Source organism: Chrysochloris asiatica, unplaced genomic scaffold (assembly GCF_000296735.1).
Source record: "Chrysochloris asiatica unplaced genomic scaffold, ChrAsi1.0 scaffold00094, whole genome shotgun sequence".
Lineage (NCBI taxonomy): Eukaryota > Metazoa > Chordata > Mammalia > Afrosoricida > Chrysochloridae > Chrysochloris > Chrysochloris asiatica.
In genome coordinates, this window is record NW_006408612.1 from 3757983 (window position 1) to 3780667 (window position 22685).

The 22685-nt window shown below is 39.8% G+C and overlaps 1 protein-coding gene across 1 annotated transcript in view; it reads left to right on the forward strand.

Annotated features, from left to right (window-relative positions):
* LOC102842505 (mitogen-activated protein kinase kinase kinase MLT-like) overlaps positions 1–22685 on the forward strand; it is a 244632-nt gene that overhangs the window by 189357 nt on the left and 32590 nt on the right. The window contains exon 16 of the mRNA XM_006866647.1: positions 3897–3989. Coding sequence (XP_006866709.1) covers positions 3897–3989 — 93 coding nt within the window. The remainder of the gene's footprint in view (positions 1–3896; positions 3990–22685) is intronic.

The following is a 22685-nucleotide window of genomic DNA, read 5'->3' on the forward strand; positions in this document are numbered from 1 at the left end:
CCTATGCAGGGTTGCTATGATTTGGAACTAACTTGACGGCACTTAACAACAACAACAACATTTTAACCCTTGCATTCCTTCCTGTGAAAAATCTGCTGATTTTACAGCAATGTAATATACCTTTAAAATATATTCAAAATGAATTTGTTAAACATGTTGTTGTTAGGTGCTGTCAGGTCAGTTCTGACTCAAGGCAACCCTGCATGGGTTAAAATGTTGTTAAGTGCCATCGAGTAAGTTTTGACTCATAGCAACCCTGCTATAGGGTTTCCGAGGAACAGCTGGTGTACTTGAACTGCCAACCTTGCAGTTCAAACCAGGCTTTCAGTCTAGTGTATTACCCCACACTAAGACTCAGACAGAGGTTAATGCTGTTATATACCCAACCCTGCAATAACAGTGTTCTACGGGTGAATCCATGGACAGATACACAGGTTGAATGAGCGTGGACGAGAGACTGGGAGTATATCCACAAATACATACAGGTTTCACAGTGGATGTTTGTACATGGGTATTTACCTTTGCTGCAAAAACCTTTATGAATATGGTGGTGGAGCATACAAGGGACAAAATGATGGAAACTTCTTAGACATTACCAAACACCTTGAAGAAGCAAGTTGCTGTACCTGGGGGCTGAGGACCCTAGTCTCAGGAGAGACCCTGGTCAGTTGGCATAGTCCATTAAGACAATGTTCTACATTCTACTTTGGTAAGTAGCAATTGGGAATCTTAAAAGCTCATGATATTTAAAACAAACAAACAAAAAAACAGTCTCACTGATAAGAAAGAAAGTGGAGGAACCCAAGATCCTTGCCCAAGACCACCCTTCAGATCTAGAAAGGAACTCTCCCTGTCAATCCAGTTGTTGGCCAAGCAGTAGATAGGTATACAGGGGGGGACAACAACACTAGTAAGGAATGTTCACCATGGAATGGTTAATCATTTGAAATCAAAATTGCAACATTTACCTAAAGATGAAGTAGAGAAGGGATGGGAAGGTGGGTGGAATGAAATAGGAGCCACAGGGAGGAAACAGAATAACTGTTGTTACATGGAAGGGATTGTAATCATTGAGATGAAACAAAATGTATGATTTGTTGAATGTACAATGGATGATCTTGTCTGCAGACTTTCACTCTATACAAAATAAAAAGTTAAACAGAAAAAAAAAAAAAAAGCTTGTATATAGGTGAGCTAACACTAGTAGGTATGTTCACCAAGAAATGGTCAATAATCAGAGACCCATGCTGAATGCTTATGGAAGGAAGAATCGAATGTGTGTACTGGTGTATGTACGTGTATGTATACATTTATGTGTATATATATATATATATGTGTGTGTGTGTGTGTATGCATATATGGAGTCCTCATGTGGCACTGTGGGTTAATGCGCTGGACTGCAAGGTCAGTGGTTCAACCTTACCAGCCACTTCTCAGAAACACTATATAGGGTTGCTATTAGTAAGATCTAACTCAACAGCACTTAAGAACAACATATGTGTATATATGTCTCACAGATATATAATAATGTATATTTATATCTGGATATTGGTATATGAATATTTACCTTTCCTGCAAATACCATTGTGAATGTGGTGGAGCATACAGTAGGCAGGTGGTGAAAACTTCTTAGAGAGTATCTAACATCTGAAGGCTGTATAGATGAGCCTGAAGTCTCAGGACCATAGTTTCAGGGGACACCATGGCCAATTGGCATAATATAGTCCACAAAGACAGTGCTCTGCCTCCTACTTTGGTGAGTGGCATTTGGAATCCTAAAAGCTCATGAAGTGCCATCTAAGGTTGCAGCAATTGGTCTCTCCATGTGCAGACGACAGAAGAGTGATAAGAATTGAAGATGTTTGGAATCAACTAGTCCAACAGACTAATGGAACATGTGAATATCAGTCTCCATGACTCTGAGACCAGAAGACCTAGATGGTGCCCAACTACCACCACCAACTGCCCTGAATGGGAACACATTAGAAGGTTCTGGATAGAGCAGAAAGTGTAGAACAAAATTCAATTATTTAAAAAAAAAAAATTGGGCTTACTGGCCAGAAAGAGGCTGGAAGAACCTGAGACTGTGTCTCTTGACCATCCTTCAGATCTGGAAAGGAACACACTCTCTTTCAGGCAAGCAGTAGGTAGGTATATAGGGGGAACAGCAACACTAGTAAGACATGCTCACTATGAATAATGAGACAGTCAATTATTCAAAACCAAAGGGTCAACGTGTACTTAGCACAATGGTGAGAAGGGTTGGGAAGGTGAGTGGAAGGGAAATGGAAGCCACAGGGAGGAAGCAGATGACTCTCCTTCTATAGAAGAGATTGTAATCATTGAGATGAAACAAAGTGTATGGTTTGTTGATTGTAAAACTGTTGATCTTGTCTCTGTAAACCTACACTCAATCCACATTAAAAAGATAAAAAATAAATGGTCAACCATTCATCATTAAAAGGGCAACATTTACTTAAAGACACAGTTGAGAAGAAATCGGAAATAAGACCCACAGGGAGGAAGTGGGATAGTTATTGTTACACGGAGGGGATTGCAATCATTGAGATGAAACAAAGTGTGTGATTTATTTAATGGAAAATTGATGATCTGCTCTGTAAACCATCACTCAATTCACAATAAAAAGTTTCAAACAGTACATCAGTAGATCTATACAATGAATACACAGAAATTGCCTTAGTCACTACAAGCTATGGTTGTTCATCTCTAAGACACTGAAGATTCACTATGTTTCTTAGTTTGGTCCTCCATCCACATGTGCCTTGTTGTTGTTGTTGAGTACCATCAAGTCTACTCAGACTCATAGCAACCCTGTACAGGGTTTCCAAGGAGCAGCTGGTGAGTTTGAACCAACAATCTTGTAGTTCAAACAACCTTGCAGTCCAGCACATTAAATCTACAGTTCCACATCAGAACTCCTTGGGAACTACTAATTCCTATTTGAGAATGATATGTAAGTATCTTGAGTGTCGTGAGACACTCACGGTGAAGTCTCAAAGACATTTCCAAGTACTTTCTTCTTGGATCAACTATCAACACTCATGGAAGGAGCAGTCAAGAAATCAAACAACGTATTGCATTAGGCAAATCTGCTGCACAAGACCTTTTTAAAGTGTTGAAGAGCAAAGATGTCAGCTTGAGGACTAAGGTGTGCCTGGCCCAAGCCATGGTACTTTCAATAACCTCATATGTGTGCAAAAGCTGGACAGTGAATAAGATAGACCGTAGAAGAATTGATGCTTTTGAGTTATGGTGTTGGAGGAGACTATTGAAAGTGCCATGGGCTGCCAAAAGAACCAACAGATCTGTGTTGGAAGAAGTGCAGCCAGAGTGCTCCTTGGAGGCCTAGATGGCCAATCTTAGTCTCTCATACTTGGGACATACTGTCAGGAGGGACCAGTCTCTGTTTGGTAAGGTGGAGGGTCAGAGAAAAAGAGGAAGACCCAAATGAGATGGATTGGCCAAGTGGCAGCATCCATGGACTCAAGCATGGCAGCAGTAGTGAGGCTGGACCAAGATCAGGTAGTGTTTCATTCTGCTGTGCATAAGATCGCTGGGTCGGTACCAACTCGATGGCATATAACAACAGCAAGTGTATTTCTAGGGTAAAATCATGCAATGCAAGATGCATTGGAAAAAATGTAAGACTATGACATTTAATCCGTAGTGCATGAAATAAATCATTTGGCAAAATTCTCAAAGGCTTAATATGTCATATCTCTTGCTTTAGATAATTGTGACTTGTAACTGAATCAAACTTAACCACGGTTTAATAGATTAGGATGGAAAAACTAGTGCAAAGAGAATCATGTCTCTTACCTGAGAAGTAAAACTAGAAATACCATCTAAAATAAATGGTGCTTTTTCCGTTTTAGGATTCAGGAGGTGAACCTGAAGAAAACGAGGAAAAAATAGTGAACCTTGAACTTGTTTTTGGTTTTCATTTGAAACCCGGAACCAGCGCAAAGGTAAATCACATTTTAAATCCTTCAGATAAATCTCATTTAATTTACTCTTTTTCTCTCCTGTCACTCCTTGGTCTTAAGGGGCTCTGATAGCGTAGTGGTTACGAATCAGGCTGCGAACCACAAGGTCAGAAGTTCGAAACTACCAGCTCCTCTGCGGGGAAAAGATGAGGCTTTCTGCTCCCGTAATGATTTACAGCCTCGGAAACCCTATACAGGGTCACTATGAGTCGGAACCAATTCCATGGCACATAACAACAACAACTCCTTGGTTTTATATACCACCCCCCCCCCCTCAGCAGCTGGTGACTATAATCTGAGTAAATTTGTAAGCTTTATAAACTAGAATTTAGCTGAAAGTCTGCCAGCTGTCTCTGTAATCCAATCAAGAAACCTTATTGTCTGGGTCAACTGAAGAGTCTTGTGAGAGACCACCCAAACCCATAAAGGAACTTATAGTAAAGTGGCGGTGGGGGAGTGAGGTGGGGGGACGGGGATAGGGGTTGGATGGCAGGGTGACTGTTTATAACACTTGAGATCCTAGTTTCCTGACTCCTCTATCTTCAGTACCCAGGTTATGAACGAGATCCATCCTAAGTGTGTCTTTAAGTCAAATTTGTAAGTCAGAACAGGTGCACCTGGTTCTTCTTTAGTCTTACTTTAATATAAGAAAAGGCTCGATGCCTTTTCAATGCTTTAAAAACTGCATGTGCATCAAGTGACGGTGATTTTGATGAAAATTTTGCTATGAGGAGGGGTTGGTTCAGTCATTTCAAAATGAGGGCAAATTTGCATAATGTTAAAGGGCAAGTCGTTTCCTTCTGTGGCATGTTGATAACCCAGGGCCTTACTGTACCCAGCATGGAACTGTAGCAATATGGAGACCCACATCATCAGCTCTAAATAGGGCGGCAAGACAATTAATCAACACTCATTCAATCAGGCTTTCACTTTGTCATTTTCAAAGTCTAGAGAAATGATTTGGCCTAGGTTGTATATGAATTATAATGATAATAGGCTGTGTTACTTTGAATTAGATTGCTAATAATAATGATAATTTCTGTTAGGTGACCACTTATTGTGCACCAGTAATGAGGGTAGATGCCATTTTCCCTCATTTTCCAAATGAGGAAATTGGGGTCTAACAGGTTAAATGGAGTCCTGGTGTGGCGCGATAGGATAATCACTGAACCACTAAATGCAAGGTCAGCGGTTCAAACCCACCAGCCACTCCTCAGAACTGACTCAACAGCATTTAGCAACAGGTTAAATAACTAGTTCCGTGATTAGCAAGTAGTCAATCCTCAGAAACCCTATACAGAGTTGCTATGAGTCGGAACTGACTTGTTAAGTAGGCATTTAACTACAGGTTAAATGACTTGTTACGTGGTTAGCAAATAGCAGAAGAAGGATTTGAATGCAGTTCTGACTCCAGAACCCAAACTCATAACTACTGCTAAGACTTTTAGTGCCATTCCTTTGCAGAATCAAGGGCCTTGTCAACATTTATCTGTGCTCACATCCTAGAGCCAGTTTCTCTGACAGGGCTGCGGTGGGCTTAGCTCTCCAGCTGACCCTTCACTAATAAGACCACGCCCACCCCAGGCCATTCCCAAGAACCAATGCTTGGGAATGGTCTGAAGTTGTCACAAGGAGTTTAATTTCACCTGGGACACTTTTTCAACCTAACAAGGAGTACCTTACCTGCACTGCTGCTTCTGCTGAAGAGAAAGAAACCGTTCTCTCTTTTGTTTTGGCCTCAGAACTCGTTTGAGTGAAGTCTGCTAAGAAGCTGCTCGAAATCCAGGTTTCTTGTCTCTGAGTTCTTTTATTTTCACTTTATGGATAGATCACTGTACTCATTGTTGTTGTAAGATACAGCTATCAAATTAAATGCCCTTCTCTCCATCAACAAGCAAGGGTCCTCCTAACCCCGAGGTTCTATAGTTATGTTGTTGTTGTTGAGTGCTGTTGAGTCAATTCCGACCCACAGCGACCCTGTATAGGGTTTCCAAGGAGCAGCTAGCTGGTGAGCTTGAACCACCGACCTTGCAGTTCAAACAACTTTGCAGTCTGACACATTAGACCACAGTGCCACACCCAAATTCATCACCTGATAAACAGATGAGTACTCTTTGTTCAAACCTTTTTTATAATTCTCAGATCTGAAGGACAAGGGCAATTTTTCCTTAATAGATACTTGTCAAAAGAGTTCTAAACCAAAAAGATAACTAATGAAAAACAGGCTTGTTAAGGGAGAAACTTGAAAAATGTATTTTTCAGTAAAATCCAGAAGCTACAGATATTTGAGACCAAATACAAGGGTATGAGAATTGGCATCATTATGTCAACATCTTGAGTGGTAGATTATCAAAAAGATCTTGAGTCATCACAACTTTTTGTATTCTGCTATGCCTTGGCCACCGATCCACAGTAATAATGCCATTCAAGTGAATTCAGCAGAACTTTATTGAGAAACTACTCTGTGCCTGGCTTTATACTAGATGCTCAGAAGGCAAAGTCAAGAATACAATCTCTGCCTGCAAGGAACCCACAGGTAACTGGGAGAAATAGACAAAACTAGTGAATGGTAGAAGGTCAGAGTGGTGAATTTTGACACCTCGCACATCATTTTAGGAAATCCACTGGATGAGCATCTAAAACAGATGGGAGGAAGGTGGATGGAAGGATTTTGAAGGCTTCTTGGTAAAAGAGATGCTTGCACTATAATTGGAAAACCATTAGGAGTTAATAGGGTAGTGGTTATGTGCCATGGAATTGGTTCCAACTCACAGTGACCCTGTAGAGTTTCTAAAACTATAAATCTTTATGGGAGCAGGAAGCCTCATCTTCCTCCCAGGTAGTGGCTGGTAGGTTCAAACCGTTGACATTGCAGTTAGCAGGCTAACGTGTAACCCACTATGCTAGCAGCGCTCCTGGTATTAGGAGGTAGGAATAGGGTACCGAAGGTAAAAGGAAAAGCATGTGCAAAAGTTCACAGACATCAAGCCAGAACGATACTGGTAACTCTTCTATAGATCTCACAACTCTACTCAATTCTCGCTCCTTTTGAGAAGATTTAACAGAGAGCAAATGGAGTAGTGTATTGGGAATTAAAGCCAGATGGATAGCTGGAGGCAGATCATGAAGTGTACTCTCTGCTAAACTGAGGATTTTGAAGGTTTTTAAGCAATGGGTAGACAGGATCTGATTCATGTCATCAAAAGATCTCTCAAAGGAGCTAAAAGCACAAAGGGTGAGACCAATGGGGAGGTAGCAGAGGCAGCCAGATGAAAAGTGATGGGAGCTGAGGCAATAGCAGCATGGTGGGGGGAGGATGGTTCCAAGGACACAGAGATGGGTCAAACCGCTGGAGTTCTGGAAAGGAAGAGGGAGGAGCTAGGATGGGGCCAGGTTTCTAGTGTGTGCACCTGGATAAATGATCTCATAAAGTAGATCAAAAGATCCAATGTCAATGTATTGTAAAAGTGCTAAAAATATAACTCCATGACTAATGGAATGGTTTATTAGGAAAAGCTTTTTTTTGGGGGGAAGGAGTCAACTTTGAGTTGGGGCTTGCAGACATTCGTGGACTTTTCCAAATAATTTCCTGAATATAGTTTTTAAAACTGATACATAAAATGTCTTTCCAAACAACTCCAGATACAGTAAGTCCCCTGGTTCTTCACAGCTGACTTACAACCGACTTGTAGTCATTTAATGTTAAGTAAAGTTGTCCTCACCTTGAAAGGATTGAACCAACCCCTACTCATACCAAATTCATCACAATTACCTTCACTTGCTACACATGCAGTTTTAAAATTACTGGAAAGGCCTTTTCTTGCACTAAAGTAATGGTAAAGAACTATGTATATACCTGTTCCAATATCTACCCATTCGACTTAAGAACACACTTAGGTAATAATCTTGTTTGTAACCCTGGGTCTGCTGGTATGTCATAAATGTCATCTCATTTAGCACTTTGTCATTTCCATGAGACAATTATTGTTAGGTGCTGTAGAGTTGGTTCTGACACCCTATGCACAATAGAGGAAAACACGTCCCAGTCCTGTGCCATCCTTACAGCGACTGTTGTGTTTGAGTCCATTGTTGCTGTCAGTTCATCTTGTTGAGGACCCTCCACTTTGCCAAGCATGATGTCTTTCTCCAGGGACTGGTTTCCCTGACAACGTGTCCAAAGCACGAGAGATGAAGTCTCGCCAGCCTTGCCTTCTAAGAAGTACTCTCATTGTACTTCTTCCAAGACAGATTTGTTTGTTCTTTTGGCCCATATAATACATAAGGTACATTATTATTGTTGGTTAGGAAAGAGGTAGTAAGACAAAGTATGTGACCATCCATGACAGACCTGACGCCTTTGTATTAAAAGTGTGCTATTCTCATACCTGATCCAAGATATTTAAGCCATCCATAAATATTCTCAGAAGAAATCATGACCTAGTTCTAAACTACTCAACTGTGATATAGCATATGTCCTAACATGAAATATTTTCTCAGAAATAAACTTTGAATTAAATTTTCAGTTCCCCACATTAAACCCTTGTTACCTTTGCCTTTAAAGGTGGGATTCTCCATCCCAACCCCTAAAAAGACTTACTCAAATCCCAATGAACTCAGTTTTGATAAACCAACTTTTAAGGAAAGGGGGATGCCTTTATATCTAGCCTCATTTCCACATAATAGAATAAGACAGCCAGGAGGAAAATAGAGCTTTGGAAGTTCTCCTCTACCCCAAGTGTTGCATATCAGCGATATTTTTTCATTTACAAGTGGGATGAAAATGTCCTATGTAATTGGGAATAATGTGGAATTAGCAGCCACATTTTCCTTGGCCGTTTGAGAAGGACCACCAGCTAACTCTCCTTTAAAGTCAGTTGGTCAGAAACACAAGGAAGGAGGAAGTGGTACAGGTGAGGTTACACTGAGGGGCTTGCAATCAGAGAGATGAATCTCAATGTGTATGAATTGTTGAATGTAAAACAGATGATCTGCTCTGTACATCATCAACTTCATTTAAAAAAGAATTAGGAGATTCTTTCAGGAACTTTGGGGAAAAAAGCATTCCTACTTTGTCCTATTTAAAACCACACAATGAAATATGACCTTGTACATAAAAATACAGAAATATTGGGGAGGGGGAATACTTTTATTATAAGACCTTCAACCTTTTGTTCTAAGAATTCGTGTTGAATTGTTTTTTTTTTAGTTTAATTTTATAACCAGATGAGCTATATGGCACAAAAGTGAAATCCTTTACAAGAGTTTGATTCACAAAACCTCAGAAAACTGGTCATGTTTGAGTGTCTGCCGACTACCTAGTCAAGATGCCATGACTATGTCCCTCAAGAAAAAAGAGCACACCTCAGTTTTACTGCCACAACCCTCTGGGTAACTAGGCCCCAACAGGATCCCAGACCTATACACATTACAAGAGTTCTCCCACAAAATAAATTATCCTGTTGTTGTTGTTAGGTGCCATTGAGTCAGTACCAACTCACGGTGACCCTATGTACAACAGAACAAAACATTGTCCTGTGCCAACCTCACAATCATTGCTATACCCGAGCCCATTACTGCTGCCACTGTACCAATCCATCTCACTGGAGGTCTTCTTTTTTTCAAACATTCCACATTACCAAGCATGATATCCTTCTCCAGGGACTGGTCCCTCCTGATATATGTCTGAAGTATGAGAGAAGAAGCCTGGCCATCCTGGCTTCCAAGGAGCACTCTGGCTGTACTTCTTCTAACACAGATTGGTTTATTCTTTTGGCAGCTCATGGAATTTTTAATATTACTTCCAACTACGGTCTTCAATTCCTCTACGGTCTTCCTTATTCAACTTTCACGTGCATATGAGGTTTTGAAAATACCATGGCTTGGGTCAGGCACACCTTAGTCCTCACACTGACATATTTATTTTTTCAACACTTTAAAGAAGTCTTGTGCAACAGATTTGCCTAATGCAATATATCATTTGATTTCTTGACTGCTGCATCCATGAGTGTTGATGGTTGTTCTGAGCAAAATGAAGTCTTTGACAACTTCAATCTTTTCTCCACTTATATGACTGCTGTTTATTGGTCCAATGGTGATGATTTTTGCTTTTTTTACACTGAGGAACAACCCATACTCAAGTTGGTGGTCTTGGATCTTCAATGGTAAATATTTTAAGTCCTTTTCATTTTCAGCAAGCAAGGTTGTATCATCTGCATATTGCAGGTTGTTAATGTCTTCTTCCAATCATGATACCATGTTTTTCTTCATATACTCCAACTTCTTGGATTATTTGCTCAGCATACAAATTGAATAAGTACAGTGAAAGAATACAACCCTGGTGCACACCTTTCCTAATTTTAAACCATTCGGTGTTCTCTTGTTCTGTTCAAACAACTGCATCTTGGCCTATATACAGGTTCCTCATGAGCACAATTAAGCATTCCAGAATTCTCATTCTCTGTAAACTTAAGAATTTGCATAGTCAATAAAGCAAAGGAAACATCTTTCTGGTATTCTGTACTTTCAGCCAAGATTCATCTGACATCAGCAATGATATCCCTCATTCCCTGCCCTCTTCTGAATCTGATTTAAACCTTTGGAAGTTCTCTGTCAATGTATGGTTGTAGCCATTTTCATATTATCTTTAGCAAAATTTTACTTTGCATGCAATATTATATTGTGTGATAATTTCTGCATTCCTTTGGGTCACCTCTCTTTGGAATAGGTAGTAGGTTGGCCAGGTAGTTGTCTCTCAAATTTCTTGTCATAAATGAGTGAGTGCCTTTAGTGCTGAATCAATCTGTTGAAATCTGTATTCCATCAATTCCCAGAGTCTTGTTCTTTGCCAATACCTTTCGTGCACCTTGGACTTCTTCCTTTAGTATTATTGGCTCTTGATCATCTGCTACCTATTGAAATGGTTGAACATCGACCATTTCCTTTTGGTACAGTGACTCTGTGTATTCCTTCCATCTTCGTTTGATGTTTTCTGCATCATTCAGAATTTTGCCCATAGAATCCATCAATACTGCAAGTCAAAGCTTGAATTTTTTTCTTCAGTTCTTTCAACTTGTGAAACTCTTGAGTATGTTCTACCCCTTTGGTTTTGTAACTCCAGGTCTTTGCACATTTCGTTGTAATATTTCACTTTGTCTTCTGGAGCAGACCTTTGAAATTTTCTGTGCAGCTCTTTTCTTACATTTGCTTTAGCATCTCTACACTAGAGAGCAAGTTTCAGAGTCTCTTCTGACATCCATTTTGTTCTTTCCTTTTTTCTTGTCTTCTTAATGATCATTTGCTTTCTTCCTGTATGATGTTCTTGATGTCATCCACTTATCTTCTGGTCTTCAGTTTTCAGTGCCTAATGCAGCAAGCCTACTCTTAAAATGATATAAGACTGAAGAAGTTGGTAGAATGCTTCAGTGTCATCATCACTGGCTTTAGTGGTTGGTGTGTAAATTTGAATAATAGTTGTATTAATTGGTCTTCCTTGTCAGCATATGGATATTATCCTAGAACAGACAGCATTGTACTTCAAGACAGATCTTGATAAGTTCTTTTTGATGATGAATGCAATGCCATTCCTCTTTAATTTGTCATTCCAAGCATAGTAAACTATGTGATTGTCAGACTCAAAATAGCTAACACCAGTCCATTTCAGTTCACTAATGACTAAGATATCAATGTTTATGTGTTTCATTTCATTTTTGATCATTTCCAATTTTCCTAGATTCCTACTTCTTACGTTCCATGTTCCTATTATCAATGGATGTTTACAGCTGTTTGTCTTCATTTTGAGTTTTGTTCCATCAGCAAATGAAGGTACCAAAGGCTTTACTCCATTTGCATCATCACAGTCAACTCTATTTTGAGGAGGCAGCTCTTCCCCAGTCATATTTTGAGTGCCTTCCAAACTGAAGGGCTAATCTCCCAGTACTACATCTGACAATATTCTGGTGCTCTTCATCATGTTTCAATATTCAATAACACTGCTATCTGATAGTGTTCCACTGCTACTCATAAGGTTTTCAGTGACTAAGTAAGTATTCAGAAGCACTTCATTTCTCCTTCTTCCTTGTCTGTGTTTATCTGTAACCTCATCTGAAACTTATCCACCATGGGTGACCCTGCCTGTATTTAAAACACCTGTGGCATAGCTTTCAGAATCACAGATACACACAAGCCACTACAGTACAACAAACTGACAGATGAGTGGTAGAAAAGTGTCCTATACCCTTTCCTTGTTTATTCAATGTGACAAAGAAAATATCATGATTGGACCAAAGGTTTGAGTGACAATTGAAATAATTAATAATAGAGTTATTTTAACCCATTTTCTCAATTGTGTGCAACCAGAATGCTCCTCAGAATGATGGTTTTGTTTACTTTGGATACACATCGTTGTTGTTGTTGTTGTTAGGTGCCATCGAGTTGGTACTGACTCATAGTGACTCTATGCACAACAGAACAAAACACTGCCTGGTCCTGGGCCAACATCACAGTTGTTGCACGCTTGAGCCCATCAATGCTGCCACTTGGCAAATCCATCTTGCTAGGGGTCTTCCTTTTTTCTCTCTGACCCTCCACCTTACCAAACATGATATCCCTCTCCATCATTAGGAAAATATTCTTCTCCATCATTAGGAAAGACCAATTGCTACAAAAGAATATTATGTTTGGTAAAGTAGAGGGTCAGCAAAACCAATGCTCAGTGAGCTGGACTGACCCAGTTGCCCCAACAATAAACTCAAACATGCCATCAGTCTTGCAGATTGTGCAGAACTGGGTGGCATTTCATGTTGTTAGACATCAGGTTACCATGGAGGGTAACTAACCACAACAGAAACATTTCTACGAAGAACACGGAGCATGTTTGTAATGAGAGGGGGGAAAATAATTACCTCTAAAAATATGTGGGTTTTTTCATTATTAGAATTCATTATTAATTTAAAATAATATTGTATGTTGAGGCAGCCTTGAAGTAATGGCAATCCACTTTGAAGAAATTGGGTCTTTCTCATCTTGAATGTTTGGGGCTTAGAATGTTAATGATAATTATTATTATTTCCTATCTCTGGCAGACACTATGGTAAGTGCTTTGCAAACAGTCTTTTTCATGTAATGATTACAACCTAACATGATAGGAGAGTTCTCCCTCATTCCTCCCATGAGGGAAGGGAAGAGCAGATTGGGGAAATCCACTGGGGAAGCCAAGTTGTCTTCAGCTAGTCAAGGGCAGGTCTACCCTCTCCCACTAGGGAAGTGGGAGAGGCTAGACTTGCCTCTTTTAGCAAAGTATCATTGTCTCCCAAAATAGGTATGCTGGTAATAAAAAATAAAATAAAAAAACAACATTTTCTTGGTTAGTTATACCACTGTTTGTTTCATAGGCAAAGTGCCTTGTGTTTTGTGGTCTAAGCTCCTTGACTTGGCACAAAAAAAGAGATTTTAAGAACCGCAGGCAATTTCAAACACTCCGCAGGTCTCAATGACCCTTTTTAATATTATTTATCTGGCCACATAGAGTTTATCTTTACAACCCTTACAAGCTTTCCAGTCAAGAATATTGATTCTCAAAATGCCAAGGATCGAACTATGAAATCACCCCACCAGATCTCTCACAAAGATCTTTTTGAGACTTTGTGTCATAAAAATTCAAAAGCAGAGTTATGAAGGAACTCTCTGGGGAATCATTCGTTCCTTGTGTGTGCGGAACAACCAACAGGCTTTGTCCAGCAGCCCTTATTCCCACCTTGCCCCAGAGGAGCAAAGGAAATCTGAGGGAAGCTAGGTACTTGTATGTCTGCAATGATTATCTGTCATAGATAAGAGACTGAGGTCAGGGAGAAGCAAAGGAAACGGCACCGTATCTTTCCCAACACCCTTGCTTCTTGATGTTCCTCCATTCCCCCTTCCAAACAACCATCACTTTTGCTTTCTTCTTGAGAGGTCTTTTGAAGCCGCACAGGAGCCAGAAAGAGAAAATGAGAGGAATGTTTTGGAATAGAAATAGAACTGCCCCCATCAAAATGGAAGGCTATCCAAGACACAAATCAGTTGCCAACAAGACCATTCTGAATTGACTGATGGTGACCCTAAGTGTTTCAGAGTACACGTCTATGCATCACAGGGTTTTCAATGGTAGATTGCCAGACCTTTCTTCTGAGTGAAGCTGCTAACCTTTCAGTTAGCAGCTGAGCCCTTAATTGTTTGTTCCATCCAGGGACTCTTGGAAAGTTACCACTGGGCATCTTTTCTCTTCCATCCTGCTCCCTTGCCCTCTTCCACATGTGTCGTCATTAGTGCCTGTTCCCCTTCTCCCACTTGTCAGGAACAGAAAGTCTATTGAGAGTTCTGCTTTCCCAGCAATTTCATCTAGAGGTTAAAAAGCCTGCTTTTTACAAATGTATTATGCTTTTCAGTCTTTATTAGATCACTTATAAAATATTACATTTAATAAACTTAACCGAATCTCCAGGCCCTTTCTCAGAGTACTATAAATATCAAAAACTGTCAAACAGGTATTTTTCCCTATTGTGTAATTTTTATAAATGGATAGATAAACATGAATAAAATAACAGAGCACAAAGGAAAGGAATTTGTAAGGAAGTGAAAATCCAACTCTTGTGAATTTCAGAACAGCTAAATAGAGCATTTGACTTTGCTATATCTTGTATTTATTAAAAAGTAAAATGTAGGGGAATTTATTTCCCATGAACTACTATTTGGGGGTGGGAAGAAGATACTTATATGTGTGCATTTGTGTGCCTAAGTATATAAGCTTGCAAGAGTGGGATACTGAAAGAAATACAAGTCTTACTTGGTAGCAAAGAAGCAAACGCAGTTCAGAAATTTGTGAGTACAAAACTTGCTGCCAGTTTCTAATTGTAGAGTGATGTGGTGTATTTTGTCTAACAGTCTGGGCAGCCAGCGGCAGATAGAGCAGAGAGGAGAAGTGTTCAGTACATACTTGCTGATTGATGGATTGGTAGCCAGGTATGACAGTGGCAAGCCAGCAAATACATAATACCTATAGAAAACAGCCCTGATTCATAATGTTTGCAGACGTCTATGGTGTAACTGCTGCCCCCGTGGCCAATTCTATATTACCTACCCAGCTTTGTTGACCTCGGAGTTGGGAAGAGCTATGGGCAGTTGGTTCATAAGAATTGACTCAGCACACTCATGGGTCACTCTGGGTCTCCTTAATCAAGATAATGAAGTTCTTTTAAAGTAGAGACTAGGGCTAAAATATAAATGATAAAACACAGGCTTGAATTAATTATGAATACATTTCTTTTAGCTTTTCAGCCATGTGTGGTTAGCTGAAAAAGAACACTGGTCTCGTGTGGCTTTAGATTTCCTTCGATAGCTGTTGTCTTATATAGACACACTGACCATATTGAAAGGGGGCTTCAAAAACTTCGTGTGGAAATAAATCCATTATCTTTTAATTCCATTCTGCTATAATCGTTTTTTGAAGCCCCATCATTTATGTTCATAAAAAGTAAAAATGTATTTATGGAGAACATGTTTGATTAGTATTACAATATAAGTCCTGGACAGAAAAATGTAAAACAAAATTCAGAATCAATAGAGATGATCTGATAGAGACTAGAGGAAAGCCAAAGATGATGGCCCTTAGATACCCTTCAAGCCCGGAGCGGAACCCACCCTCAGGGATCAACTGTCAGCCAAACAATACACAGGTCTATAAACAATACACAAGCCTATAAAGCGTATCATCATACCTGTGAGGAGCCCATTCCTCAGAACAATCAGCCATATACTAGTAAGAGACCAAAAGATATTTTCCCAAAAACCAAAGTTCAGAACAGGCAAGAACGATGGCCAAATGGAAATGGGGACCCCAGGGAGGAAGCAGGAAGACTGCTGTTCCGCTGAGGGGATTGTAAATAATGTCAGGAAACAAAATATGTATAAATTGTTGAATGGGAAACTAATTTGTTTTGCAAACTTTCACCCAAACCACAATAAAATGTTTTGTTTTGTTTTTAATGCATTTATGGAGACAGAAGAACAAAATTTAAACTTGTCAGTGTCTTCAAAAAATGCTGGAACAATCATAGGTTGGGACCTTGATGATGACAACCACAGTTGTTCATAATAATAAAGGAGATCTTTGCTTCTAGAAGCAGGTTTTCAGAAGCCTCTAGGGGTCTATAAATTCTGCAGAGACAGGACGCTGGTACTCACGATGACTTATAGTTTCTGAACCAAAAATTAGGGGTAGATTGTGGGAAATGCAGTTCAGAGCATCATGATGCTGTGTGGTAACCACATCAGTCCTACAAAGTTTAGGACTTGGGTTGAGTACAGCTCAACTGGTAGGCTGGTAGGCAGTGTTTATGAACTACATCAGTTTATTTTTTTAAAAAGCCGTGCTTGTTAGAGTCCTCGCTAGAGTCATGAAAGGTAAGAGAAGAAATTACCATGTAGAAGAGCTATTTTATATATTGAGGGTCCTGAGTAAAAGTTTTTTTTGCAAATACATTTTCTAATATTAAACATTACAAATTTTCCAGTATTAAAAAATATATTGGTTAAAAAAAAACCTACTCTGAGATAGCTTGGATTCTTAATTTTTCAAAAAAGCAATAGCAAGCCTTACTATTCTTTTTGTCCAGAATGAATCCTAATATCTTACAATTTCAAATAGAGGGGAAAAAAGAAAAAAAAAAAAAAAGCCCTTCCCAAACATGCCAACTAACATCTGAACCATTTTAGGTAGTCAAGTGTGTAATGCATCATATGGAAGTATGTCTTCCTTGATTTGTTTCTCTTTATTTTACCATCATCTGTAAAGTCCCTTTTCATACATAACTCATAAACAGCACCCCAAAAAGGCACTATAACAACCTTATCTCCACTGGTATCTGGTTGGCACCAGTCTGCCCTGACCTTAGACACAAGCCATTGTTAAGGATATAACGCATTTACATATTTTGCAATAAAACATCAGTTATTTGCATTACTGTGTCAAGTTTTATTTGATTCTTTCACCTAAAAATGACTCATTTTCCTTTCTTGTATTTTAAAAACCAACTACTCTAAGCTTGTTTGAGAATAATCAAAAATTGCCCATTTAGCTAGAAGTCATTTTCTTTTCAAAAGGCAAATGTTATTTAATCTTTCAGCTGTTCATTGTGCCATCATAAATACTTTCTTTTCAGCACAGTTGTGGGGACTGAAATGAGCCCACTAATTGCCTCCCATTTCGACTGACATGTGGTGGTTTAGTGGAAAGAGAACGCAGCAGGGAGAAGGAAATAGGAGGCTGAGAAAATGAGAGCTAATTATTTTCACTGCCTCATGTCAGGCTCTGTGTCAGCCTTGTTTTTACAAACTGGAAGGTTTAGCACTAAATAAAACAAACTGGCGTCATGTTTTTATATACTGGCAGTGTCCTGGAAGCAGCTGCACATCTCAAAGACAATATAATGCCTGCGTTCGCATGGACACCATCTGACAGACAGTGTGAGCCACGACTAATGAGGATATCACAGTAGTGCCAAGTGAAAGGTGCTGAATTATGTATGATTCTTCATCAGTACAGCAATAGTCCTGTACATCATTATGAGACATTGTTTTGCTGAAGAGATTAAAACATTCTTAGTTCCAGACCCTGCAACCTATACACGCTGAAAGAGGCTATTAATGGAATTTTTAGGGAGAGTTTCTTGCGGATTTCTTTGGGGGTTGAAAAACAAAGCTCGTGGGACAAAGCCGCAGTGGGTCATGACACTGTATAGATAAAGAGAAGCAAATTAACCACACTTGTGTTATCTTCCTTTTAAAGGCGGCATAATAAAACATAGTGTAGCGGGGTCATACATAATGATAAATAACCCAGGTGCTATCGCGGGATGTTCAACTCTCCTGCCTTTAAAACGGCAGGCCTTTAAAACGGCTGGATCATAGCACAGCCTGTGAAGGAGCTTTTGGAGGCCTAAATCATCAACATCTTACTACTTTCAAAACCAGCAGGGCCAACATTTTGCATCGTATTTTCATTTCATCTTGTGTTACTTCTTATAATTTTACAAGTCAGTGACTTGCCATGAGACTATTGCCCTTGTTTGTCCCTTTTCAACTTTTAAAACTTGATTCAACCTCTGGATGTTATATTTTGGAATCTTCCCTGAATACAGTCCTTTCTCAAGACCAAGGGACCTCTTCACCTGAACCCTGAACATTATCCGGTCTTTTTCCTTGTTCTCCATTGACTGGGGAAGGGGTAGAGTGGTGGTTTGGGGGATGAGGGACTTTGAAAAACTAATGTTTCTGCGATTCTACAATGAGATTTGATTCATCCAGGGCTTGAGTGAAGGACCTCTGGTAGTGTAGTGGTTACGAGTCAGGCTGCCAACCTCAAGGTCAGCAGTTCGAAACTACCAGAAGTTCTGTGGGAGAAAGATGAGACGTTCTGCTCCCGTAAACATTTATAGCCTCGGAAACCCTGTGCAGGGTCGCTGTGAGTCTGAATCGACTCCACAGTACTTAACAACAACAATAATGAGAGCTTGAGTGACCTTGGTGCACAAACCTCCACATTTTCTGATCCTCAGTCCCCTCATCTGTAAAATAGGGCCAATACTTTCTAAAATAGGGTAAGCTTGTGAAGATGAAATAATGTGGATAACTGTCAAAAGCATGAGTGAAAGCAGCCAAAGAAGAATGCATTGTAATGCTCCAATTCTGTTTAAGCTTTGTTGGTGTTAGTGCCATCAAATCGGTTCCCACTCATAGCAACCCTGTTTAGCGTTTCCCAGGAGAGGCTAGTGAGTTTGAACCACTGACCTTGCAGTTCAAGCTGACCTTGAGGTCCCATGCATATCCCACAGTGTCATGTCAGGCAAAAGCAATCTATAGTGGTAAAATCAGAAATGAGGGTTCTTATAGAGGAGGGGGCATTGACTGGGAAGCAGTAGAAAGGAACCTTCTAGGATAATGGAAATATCCTTGGCTGTTACACAAATACAGATAAGTGCATTTATCAAGACTGATGCACATAAAATCTGCATTTTGTTATATGCAAATGACACCTCAATTTTTAAGAAGTGTTTAAATGTTTATAAATGTCTCTAAGTTTCAGGAAAAGTGAATATATAAAAGCCTGAGAATCTAATTTTAGGCTGTTTACTTTTAGAATATTATGAATGATATTGGCCCTCAGTTTTTAAAGACTTATCTGCAGTGTTGATATGTTGTTGTCATGTGCCGTGCAGTCAGTTCCGACTCATAGCGACCCTGTACAGGGTTTCAGAGGCTGTAAATCTTTACAGGAGCAGAAAGCCTCATCTTTCTCCCATGGAACAGCTGGTAGTTTCGAACTGCTGACCCTAAGGTTCACAGCCAAATTCGTAACCACTACGCTAACCAGAGCTCCTTGTAGTGTTGATATAGGCAGTGTATTTTTCTTAGAGAGATTGTTGTCTTTGAATTGTCAAGAATTTAAACATAACAATGCTTGAAGAACAGTCTGTATAACCTTGGAAAATGTACCTCTGTCTTGACCCTTCCTTTCCTTTTTATTCCTTCCTGCCTTCCATGTAATCTTTGGAGAGGGAGAGGAGAATGTCTATGTTTGGTATCACTTGCACAAGCTTAGCACCTCCAAGAATTTAAAACAGCTTACAATGAGTGCAATAGTGATTTCTCCCAAAGAGATATTTGTTTTAGTATTAACTGAGCATTGTTTAAGATTTTATGCTCACTAATAGTGTCTATTTTACTTGGCCAGTAATCTTAATTCAGAAATTTTTTTTTTCATGGAATTGGTATTGCTGAAGACGTTCAAATAGAATGCTTTCTCATCTTCCATTAACCAAACACTTGCTCCTAAAATTATCCAGGAATTTCAGCGGCTGCCCAGATGAATGGTACATATCTTGGACACCCAACAGAATTTCCATATATCTCATCACTTTCATGCGTAAAAGTACCCCCTCCCAGTTCCCAAAAACCGTACAGGTTTCTTGTAGATTTTCACTGACAGCCAGATTGTCTAGCTAGGGGAGAGGTTCACATAACTATTTAAATGCTAGTAAAAGAACTTCCTGGTGCCCGGTTCTGTCCTTGTACTAATTAGCACTGCTTATAAATGTGCATCAAGATACACATTTGAACAGTGGGGAGGTTCTTTTGGATAAAATCTAATTATAAAATAAAAAGGCATAATGGTAAGGACCAGGCCCCATGATTTTCCTTCTGCACCTCGGGAGGACTTGGCTATTCCTGGTTTGGAAAATGAGTCATGACTGGTAACAGAGTCACCAGCCTAAGTGAAGGATGGAGGGAAACAGGTAACTCAAGACAAGGTGCCTGTGAGAACAGCAGATTGGTGCCATTTCTACTTTGAACCACCATTTTTTTCAACAATGGAGGGGAAATTGGTTATGTTGGCCTTAAAGAAACTCATTAGTTCAATCTCTGCCATGGAGTCTTACAAAGGAATTTACCAGAATCATTGAACTACTTGCAATTTTTGCCTTTAATAAAATTTACTTTTGGAAGGTAAGATTCCTCTGTTCTGTAATAGTTACTTTTGCTAGCCTTTACCAAATAAGTTTTGGTTTCCTAGTACCACTGTAGTACAAACACCACAAGTGGATGACTTTGAAGAACAGAAATGTATTTTCTCACAGTTCAGGAGACTAGAAGTCTGAATTCAGAGTGTGGTTTTAGAGGGAGGTTCTCTTTGTCTATTTCAGCTTCTAGTAGCTGTGAGCAAGCCTTGGTATTGCTGGGTTTACAGATGCATCTTGTGGAAACATGCCTTTGTGTCTTTGTTGCTCCTTATTGGACTCAGAAGTGATTCAGTTTGGGATCCACCCTACACTGGCATGACTGAAACGGATTGAATTACATTGAATTGCATTATGGAAGATGATGACATTACATCTACAGGGATAGGGGTTAGGATTCCAAAACACACAAGGGAGCTACCAAAAAGTTTGTGAGGAAATGGGATTAAAAGATAGAATTTTTCCATGAATTTAGCTCCTTCATATTTTGGAGAGACACAGTTCCATCCATAACAAAGCATGAGTTCAGAATTCAGAAGGTAACTGAGGGGAAACCTGCTCTTCACAGCACCAGTAACTTCCCTGGTTCAAATCTGAGTACCCCAGACTGAGGTTCAGAACAGTTGCACAATTTGACTAAAGTGGCTGGTAAAAGTGAAGAGGGAGGAAGCAAAATCCGGAGTCCAGCCCAGGTAGTGGGACTTCAAACCTGTGAGCTGTGAGCTTTCACTTCACACCTCACTGCTCCCCAAAAACATCCCGAGGTATGATCCTTTCTCCATGTTGTTTCCAATTAATGTTGTTGTTACATGCTGTCAAATTGGTTCCGACCCATAGAGACCCTGTAATAGGGTTTCTAGGAGCGGCTAATGGGTTTAAACCACCAACCTTGCAGTTCTAACTGACTTTGGAGCCCAGCGCATTAACCCACAGCACCACACCAGTTCTACTGTACATAACATTTTATCATCTAAAGTTATGTCCTATGGAATTGTATAACTCTTTCTAAAATCCTGATAGTTATGTTGTTGTTGCTGTTGTTAAGTGCCATTGAGTCGGTTCCAACCCATAGCGACCCTGAACAGGGTTTCCTAGGCTGTAAATCTTTACAGGAGCAGAAAGCCTCATCTTTTTCCCGTAGAGCAGCTGGTAGTTTCCAACTGCTGACCTTGAGGTTCACAGTCCGATTCGTAACCACTACGCTACCAGAGCTCCTGATAGTTACGGGCAATCCTTATTGATAAATTATGGTTCACTAGATAATGCTGTGGGTTAATGAGCTGTTCTGCAATGTCGGTTAGACTACCAAGCAAAGTCGGCAGTTCAATCTCAGCAGGCGCTCTTCGGAAACCAACTCAACAGCACTTAACTTTAAGGTAGCAAAAACAGGAAACCTTAGGCTAATTTGACGTTGAGTAGAATTTAAAGAATTCCATTATTGTATTTGCAGATTCATTTTCTTAATGATTAGGAAACAATGAAATTGTAGATGCACTGAAAATACCTAAGAGTTATGTCAGGGCGTTTGACAAATTAAGTTAGTAATTTAGATGAACACTGCATATTCCTTTTCTCACCCAGCTGTGTAACATGCAGTGCCTACTTCTTTAATAAAATAATATCCCCTTGTCTTATAACTTCCTGGATTATAATTTTATTGCTTCTGTAGCTATCTTCCTTTAAAAGATTTGTTTCAGAAAAGAGAAAGAGGGAATTTAAAAATAAAAGGTCTGAAACACCATTATTTGGATCCTTGTTTCTCCAAGTTAGACTTTAGAGGGGGCAGAGAAACAGGTACTGCAAGGAGGGATGGTATCGCTTGGGGTTTTGGTTAGGTTGGTGGTGGTTCTGTGCCGTGGCATCGGTTCTGACTCATAGCGACCCTGCATAGGGTTTCTGAGGCTGTAAATCTTTATGGGAGCAGAAAGCCTCATCTTTCTCCCGTGGAACAGCTGGTAGTTTTGAACTGCTATCCTTGAGGTTCGCAGCCCATTTTGTAACCACTACGCTACCAGAGCTCCATTTTGGTTGGGTTAGTGACATCTTTGTTGGCCCTGCGCCCTCCTGCCTGTTGTCACATTTGTGGAGCTGTGCAAAACGGTTTAGTAAAGCCATCCTGTCACCTCTTCCA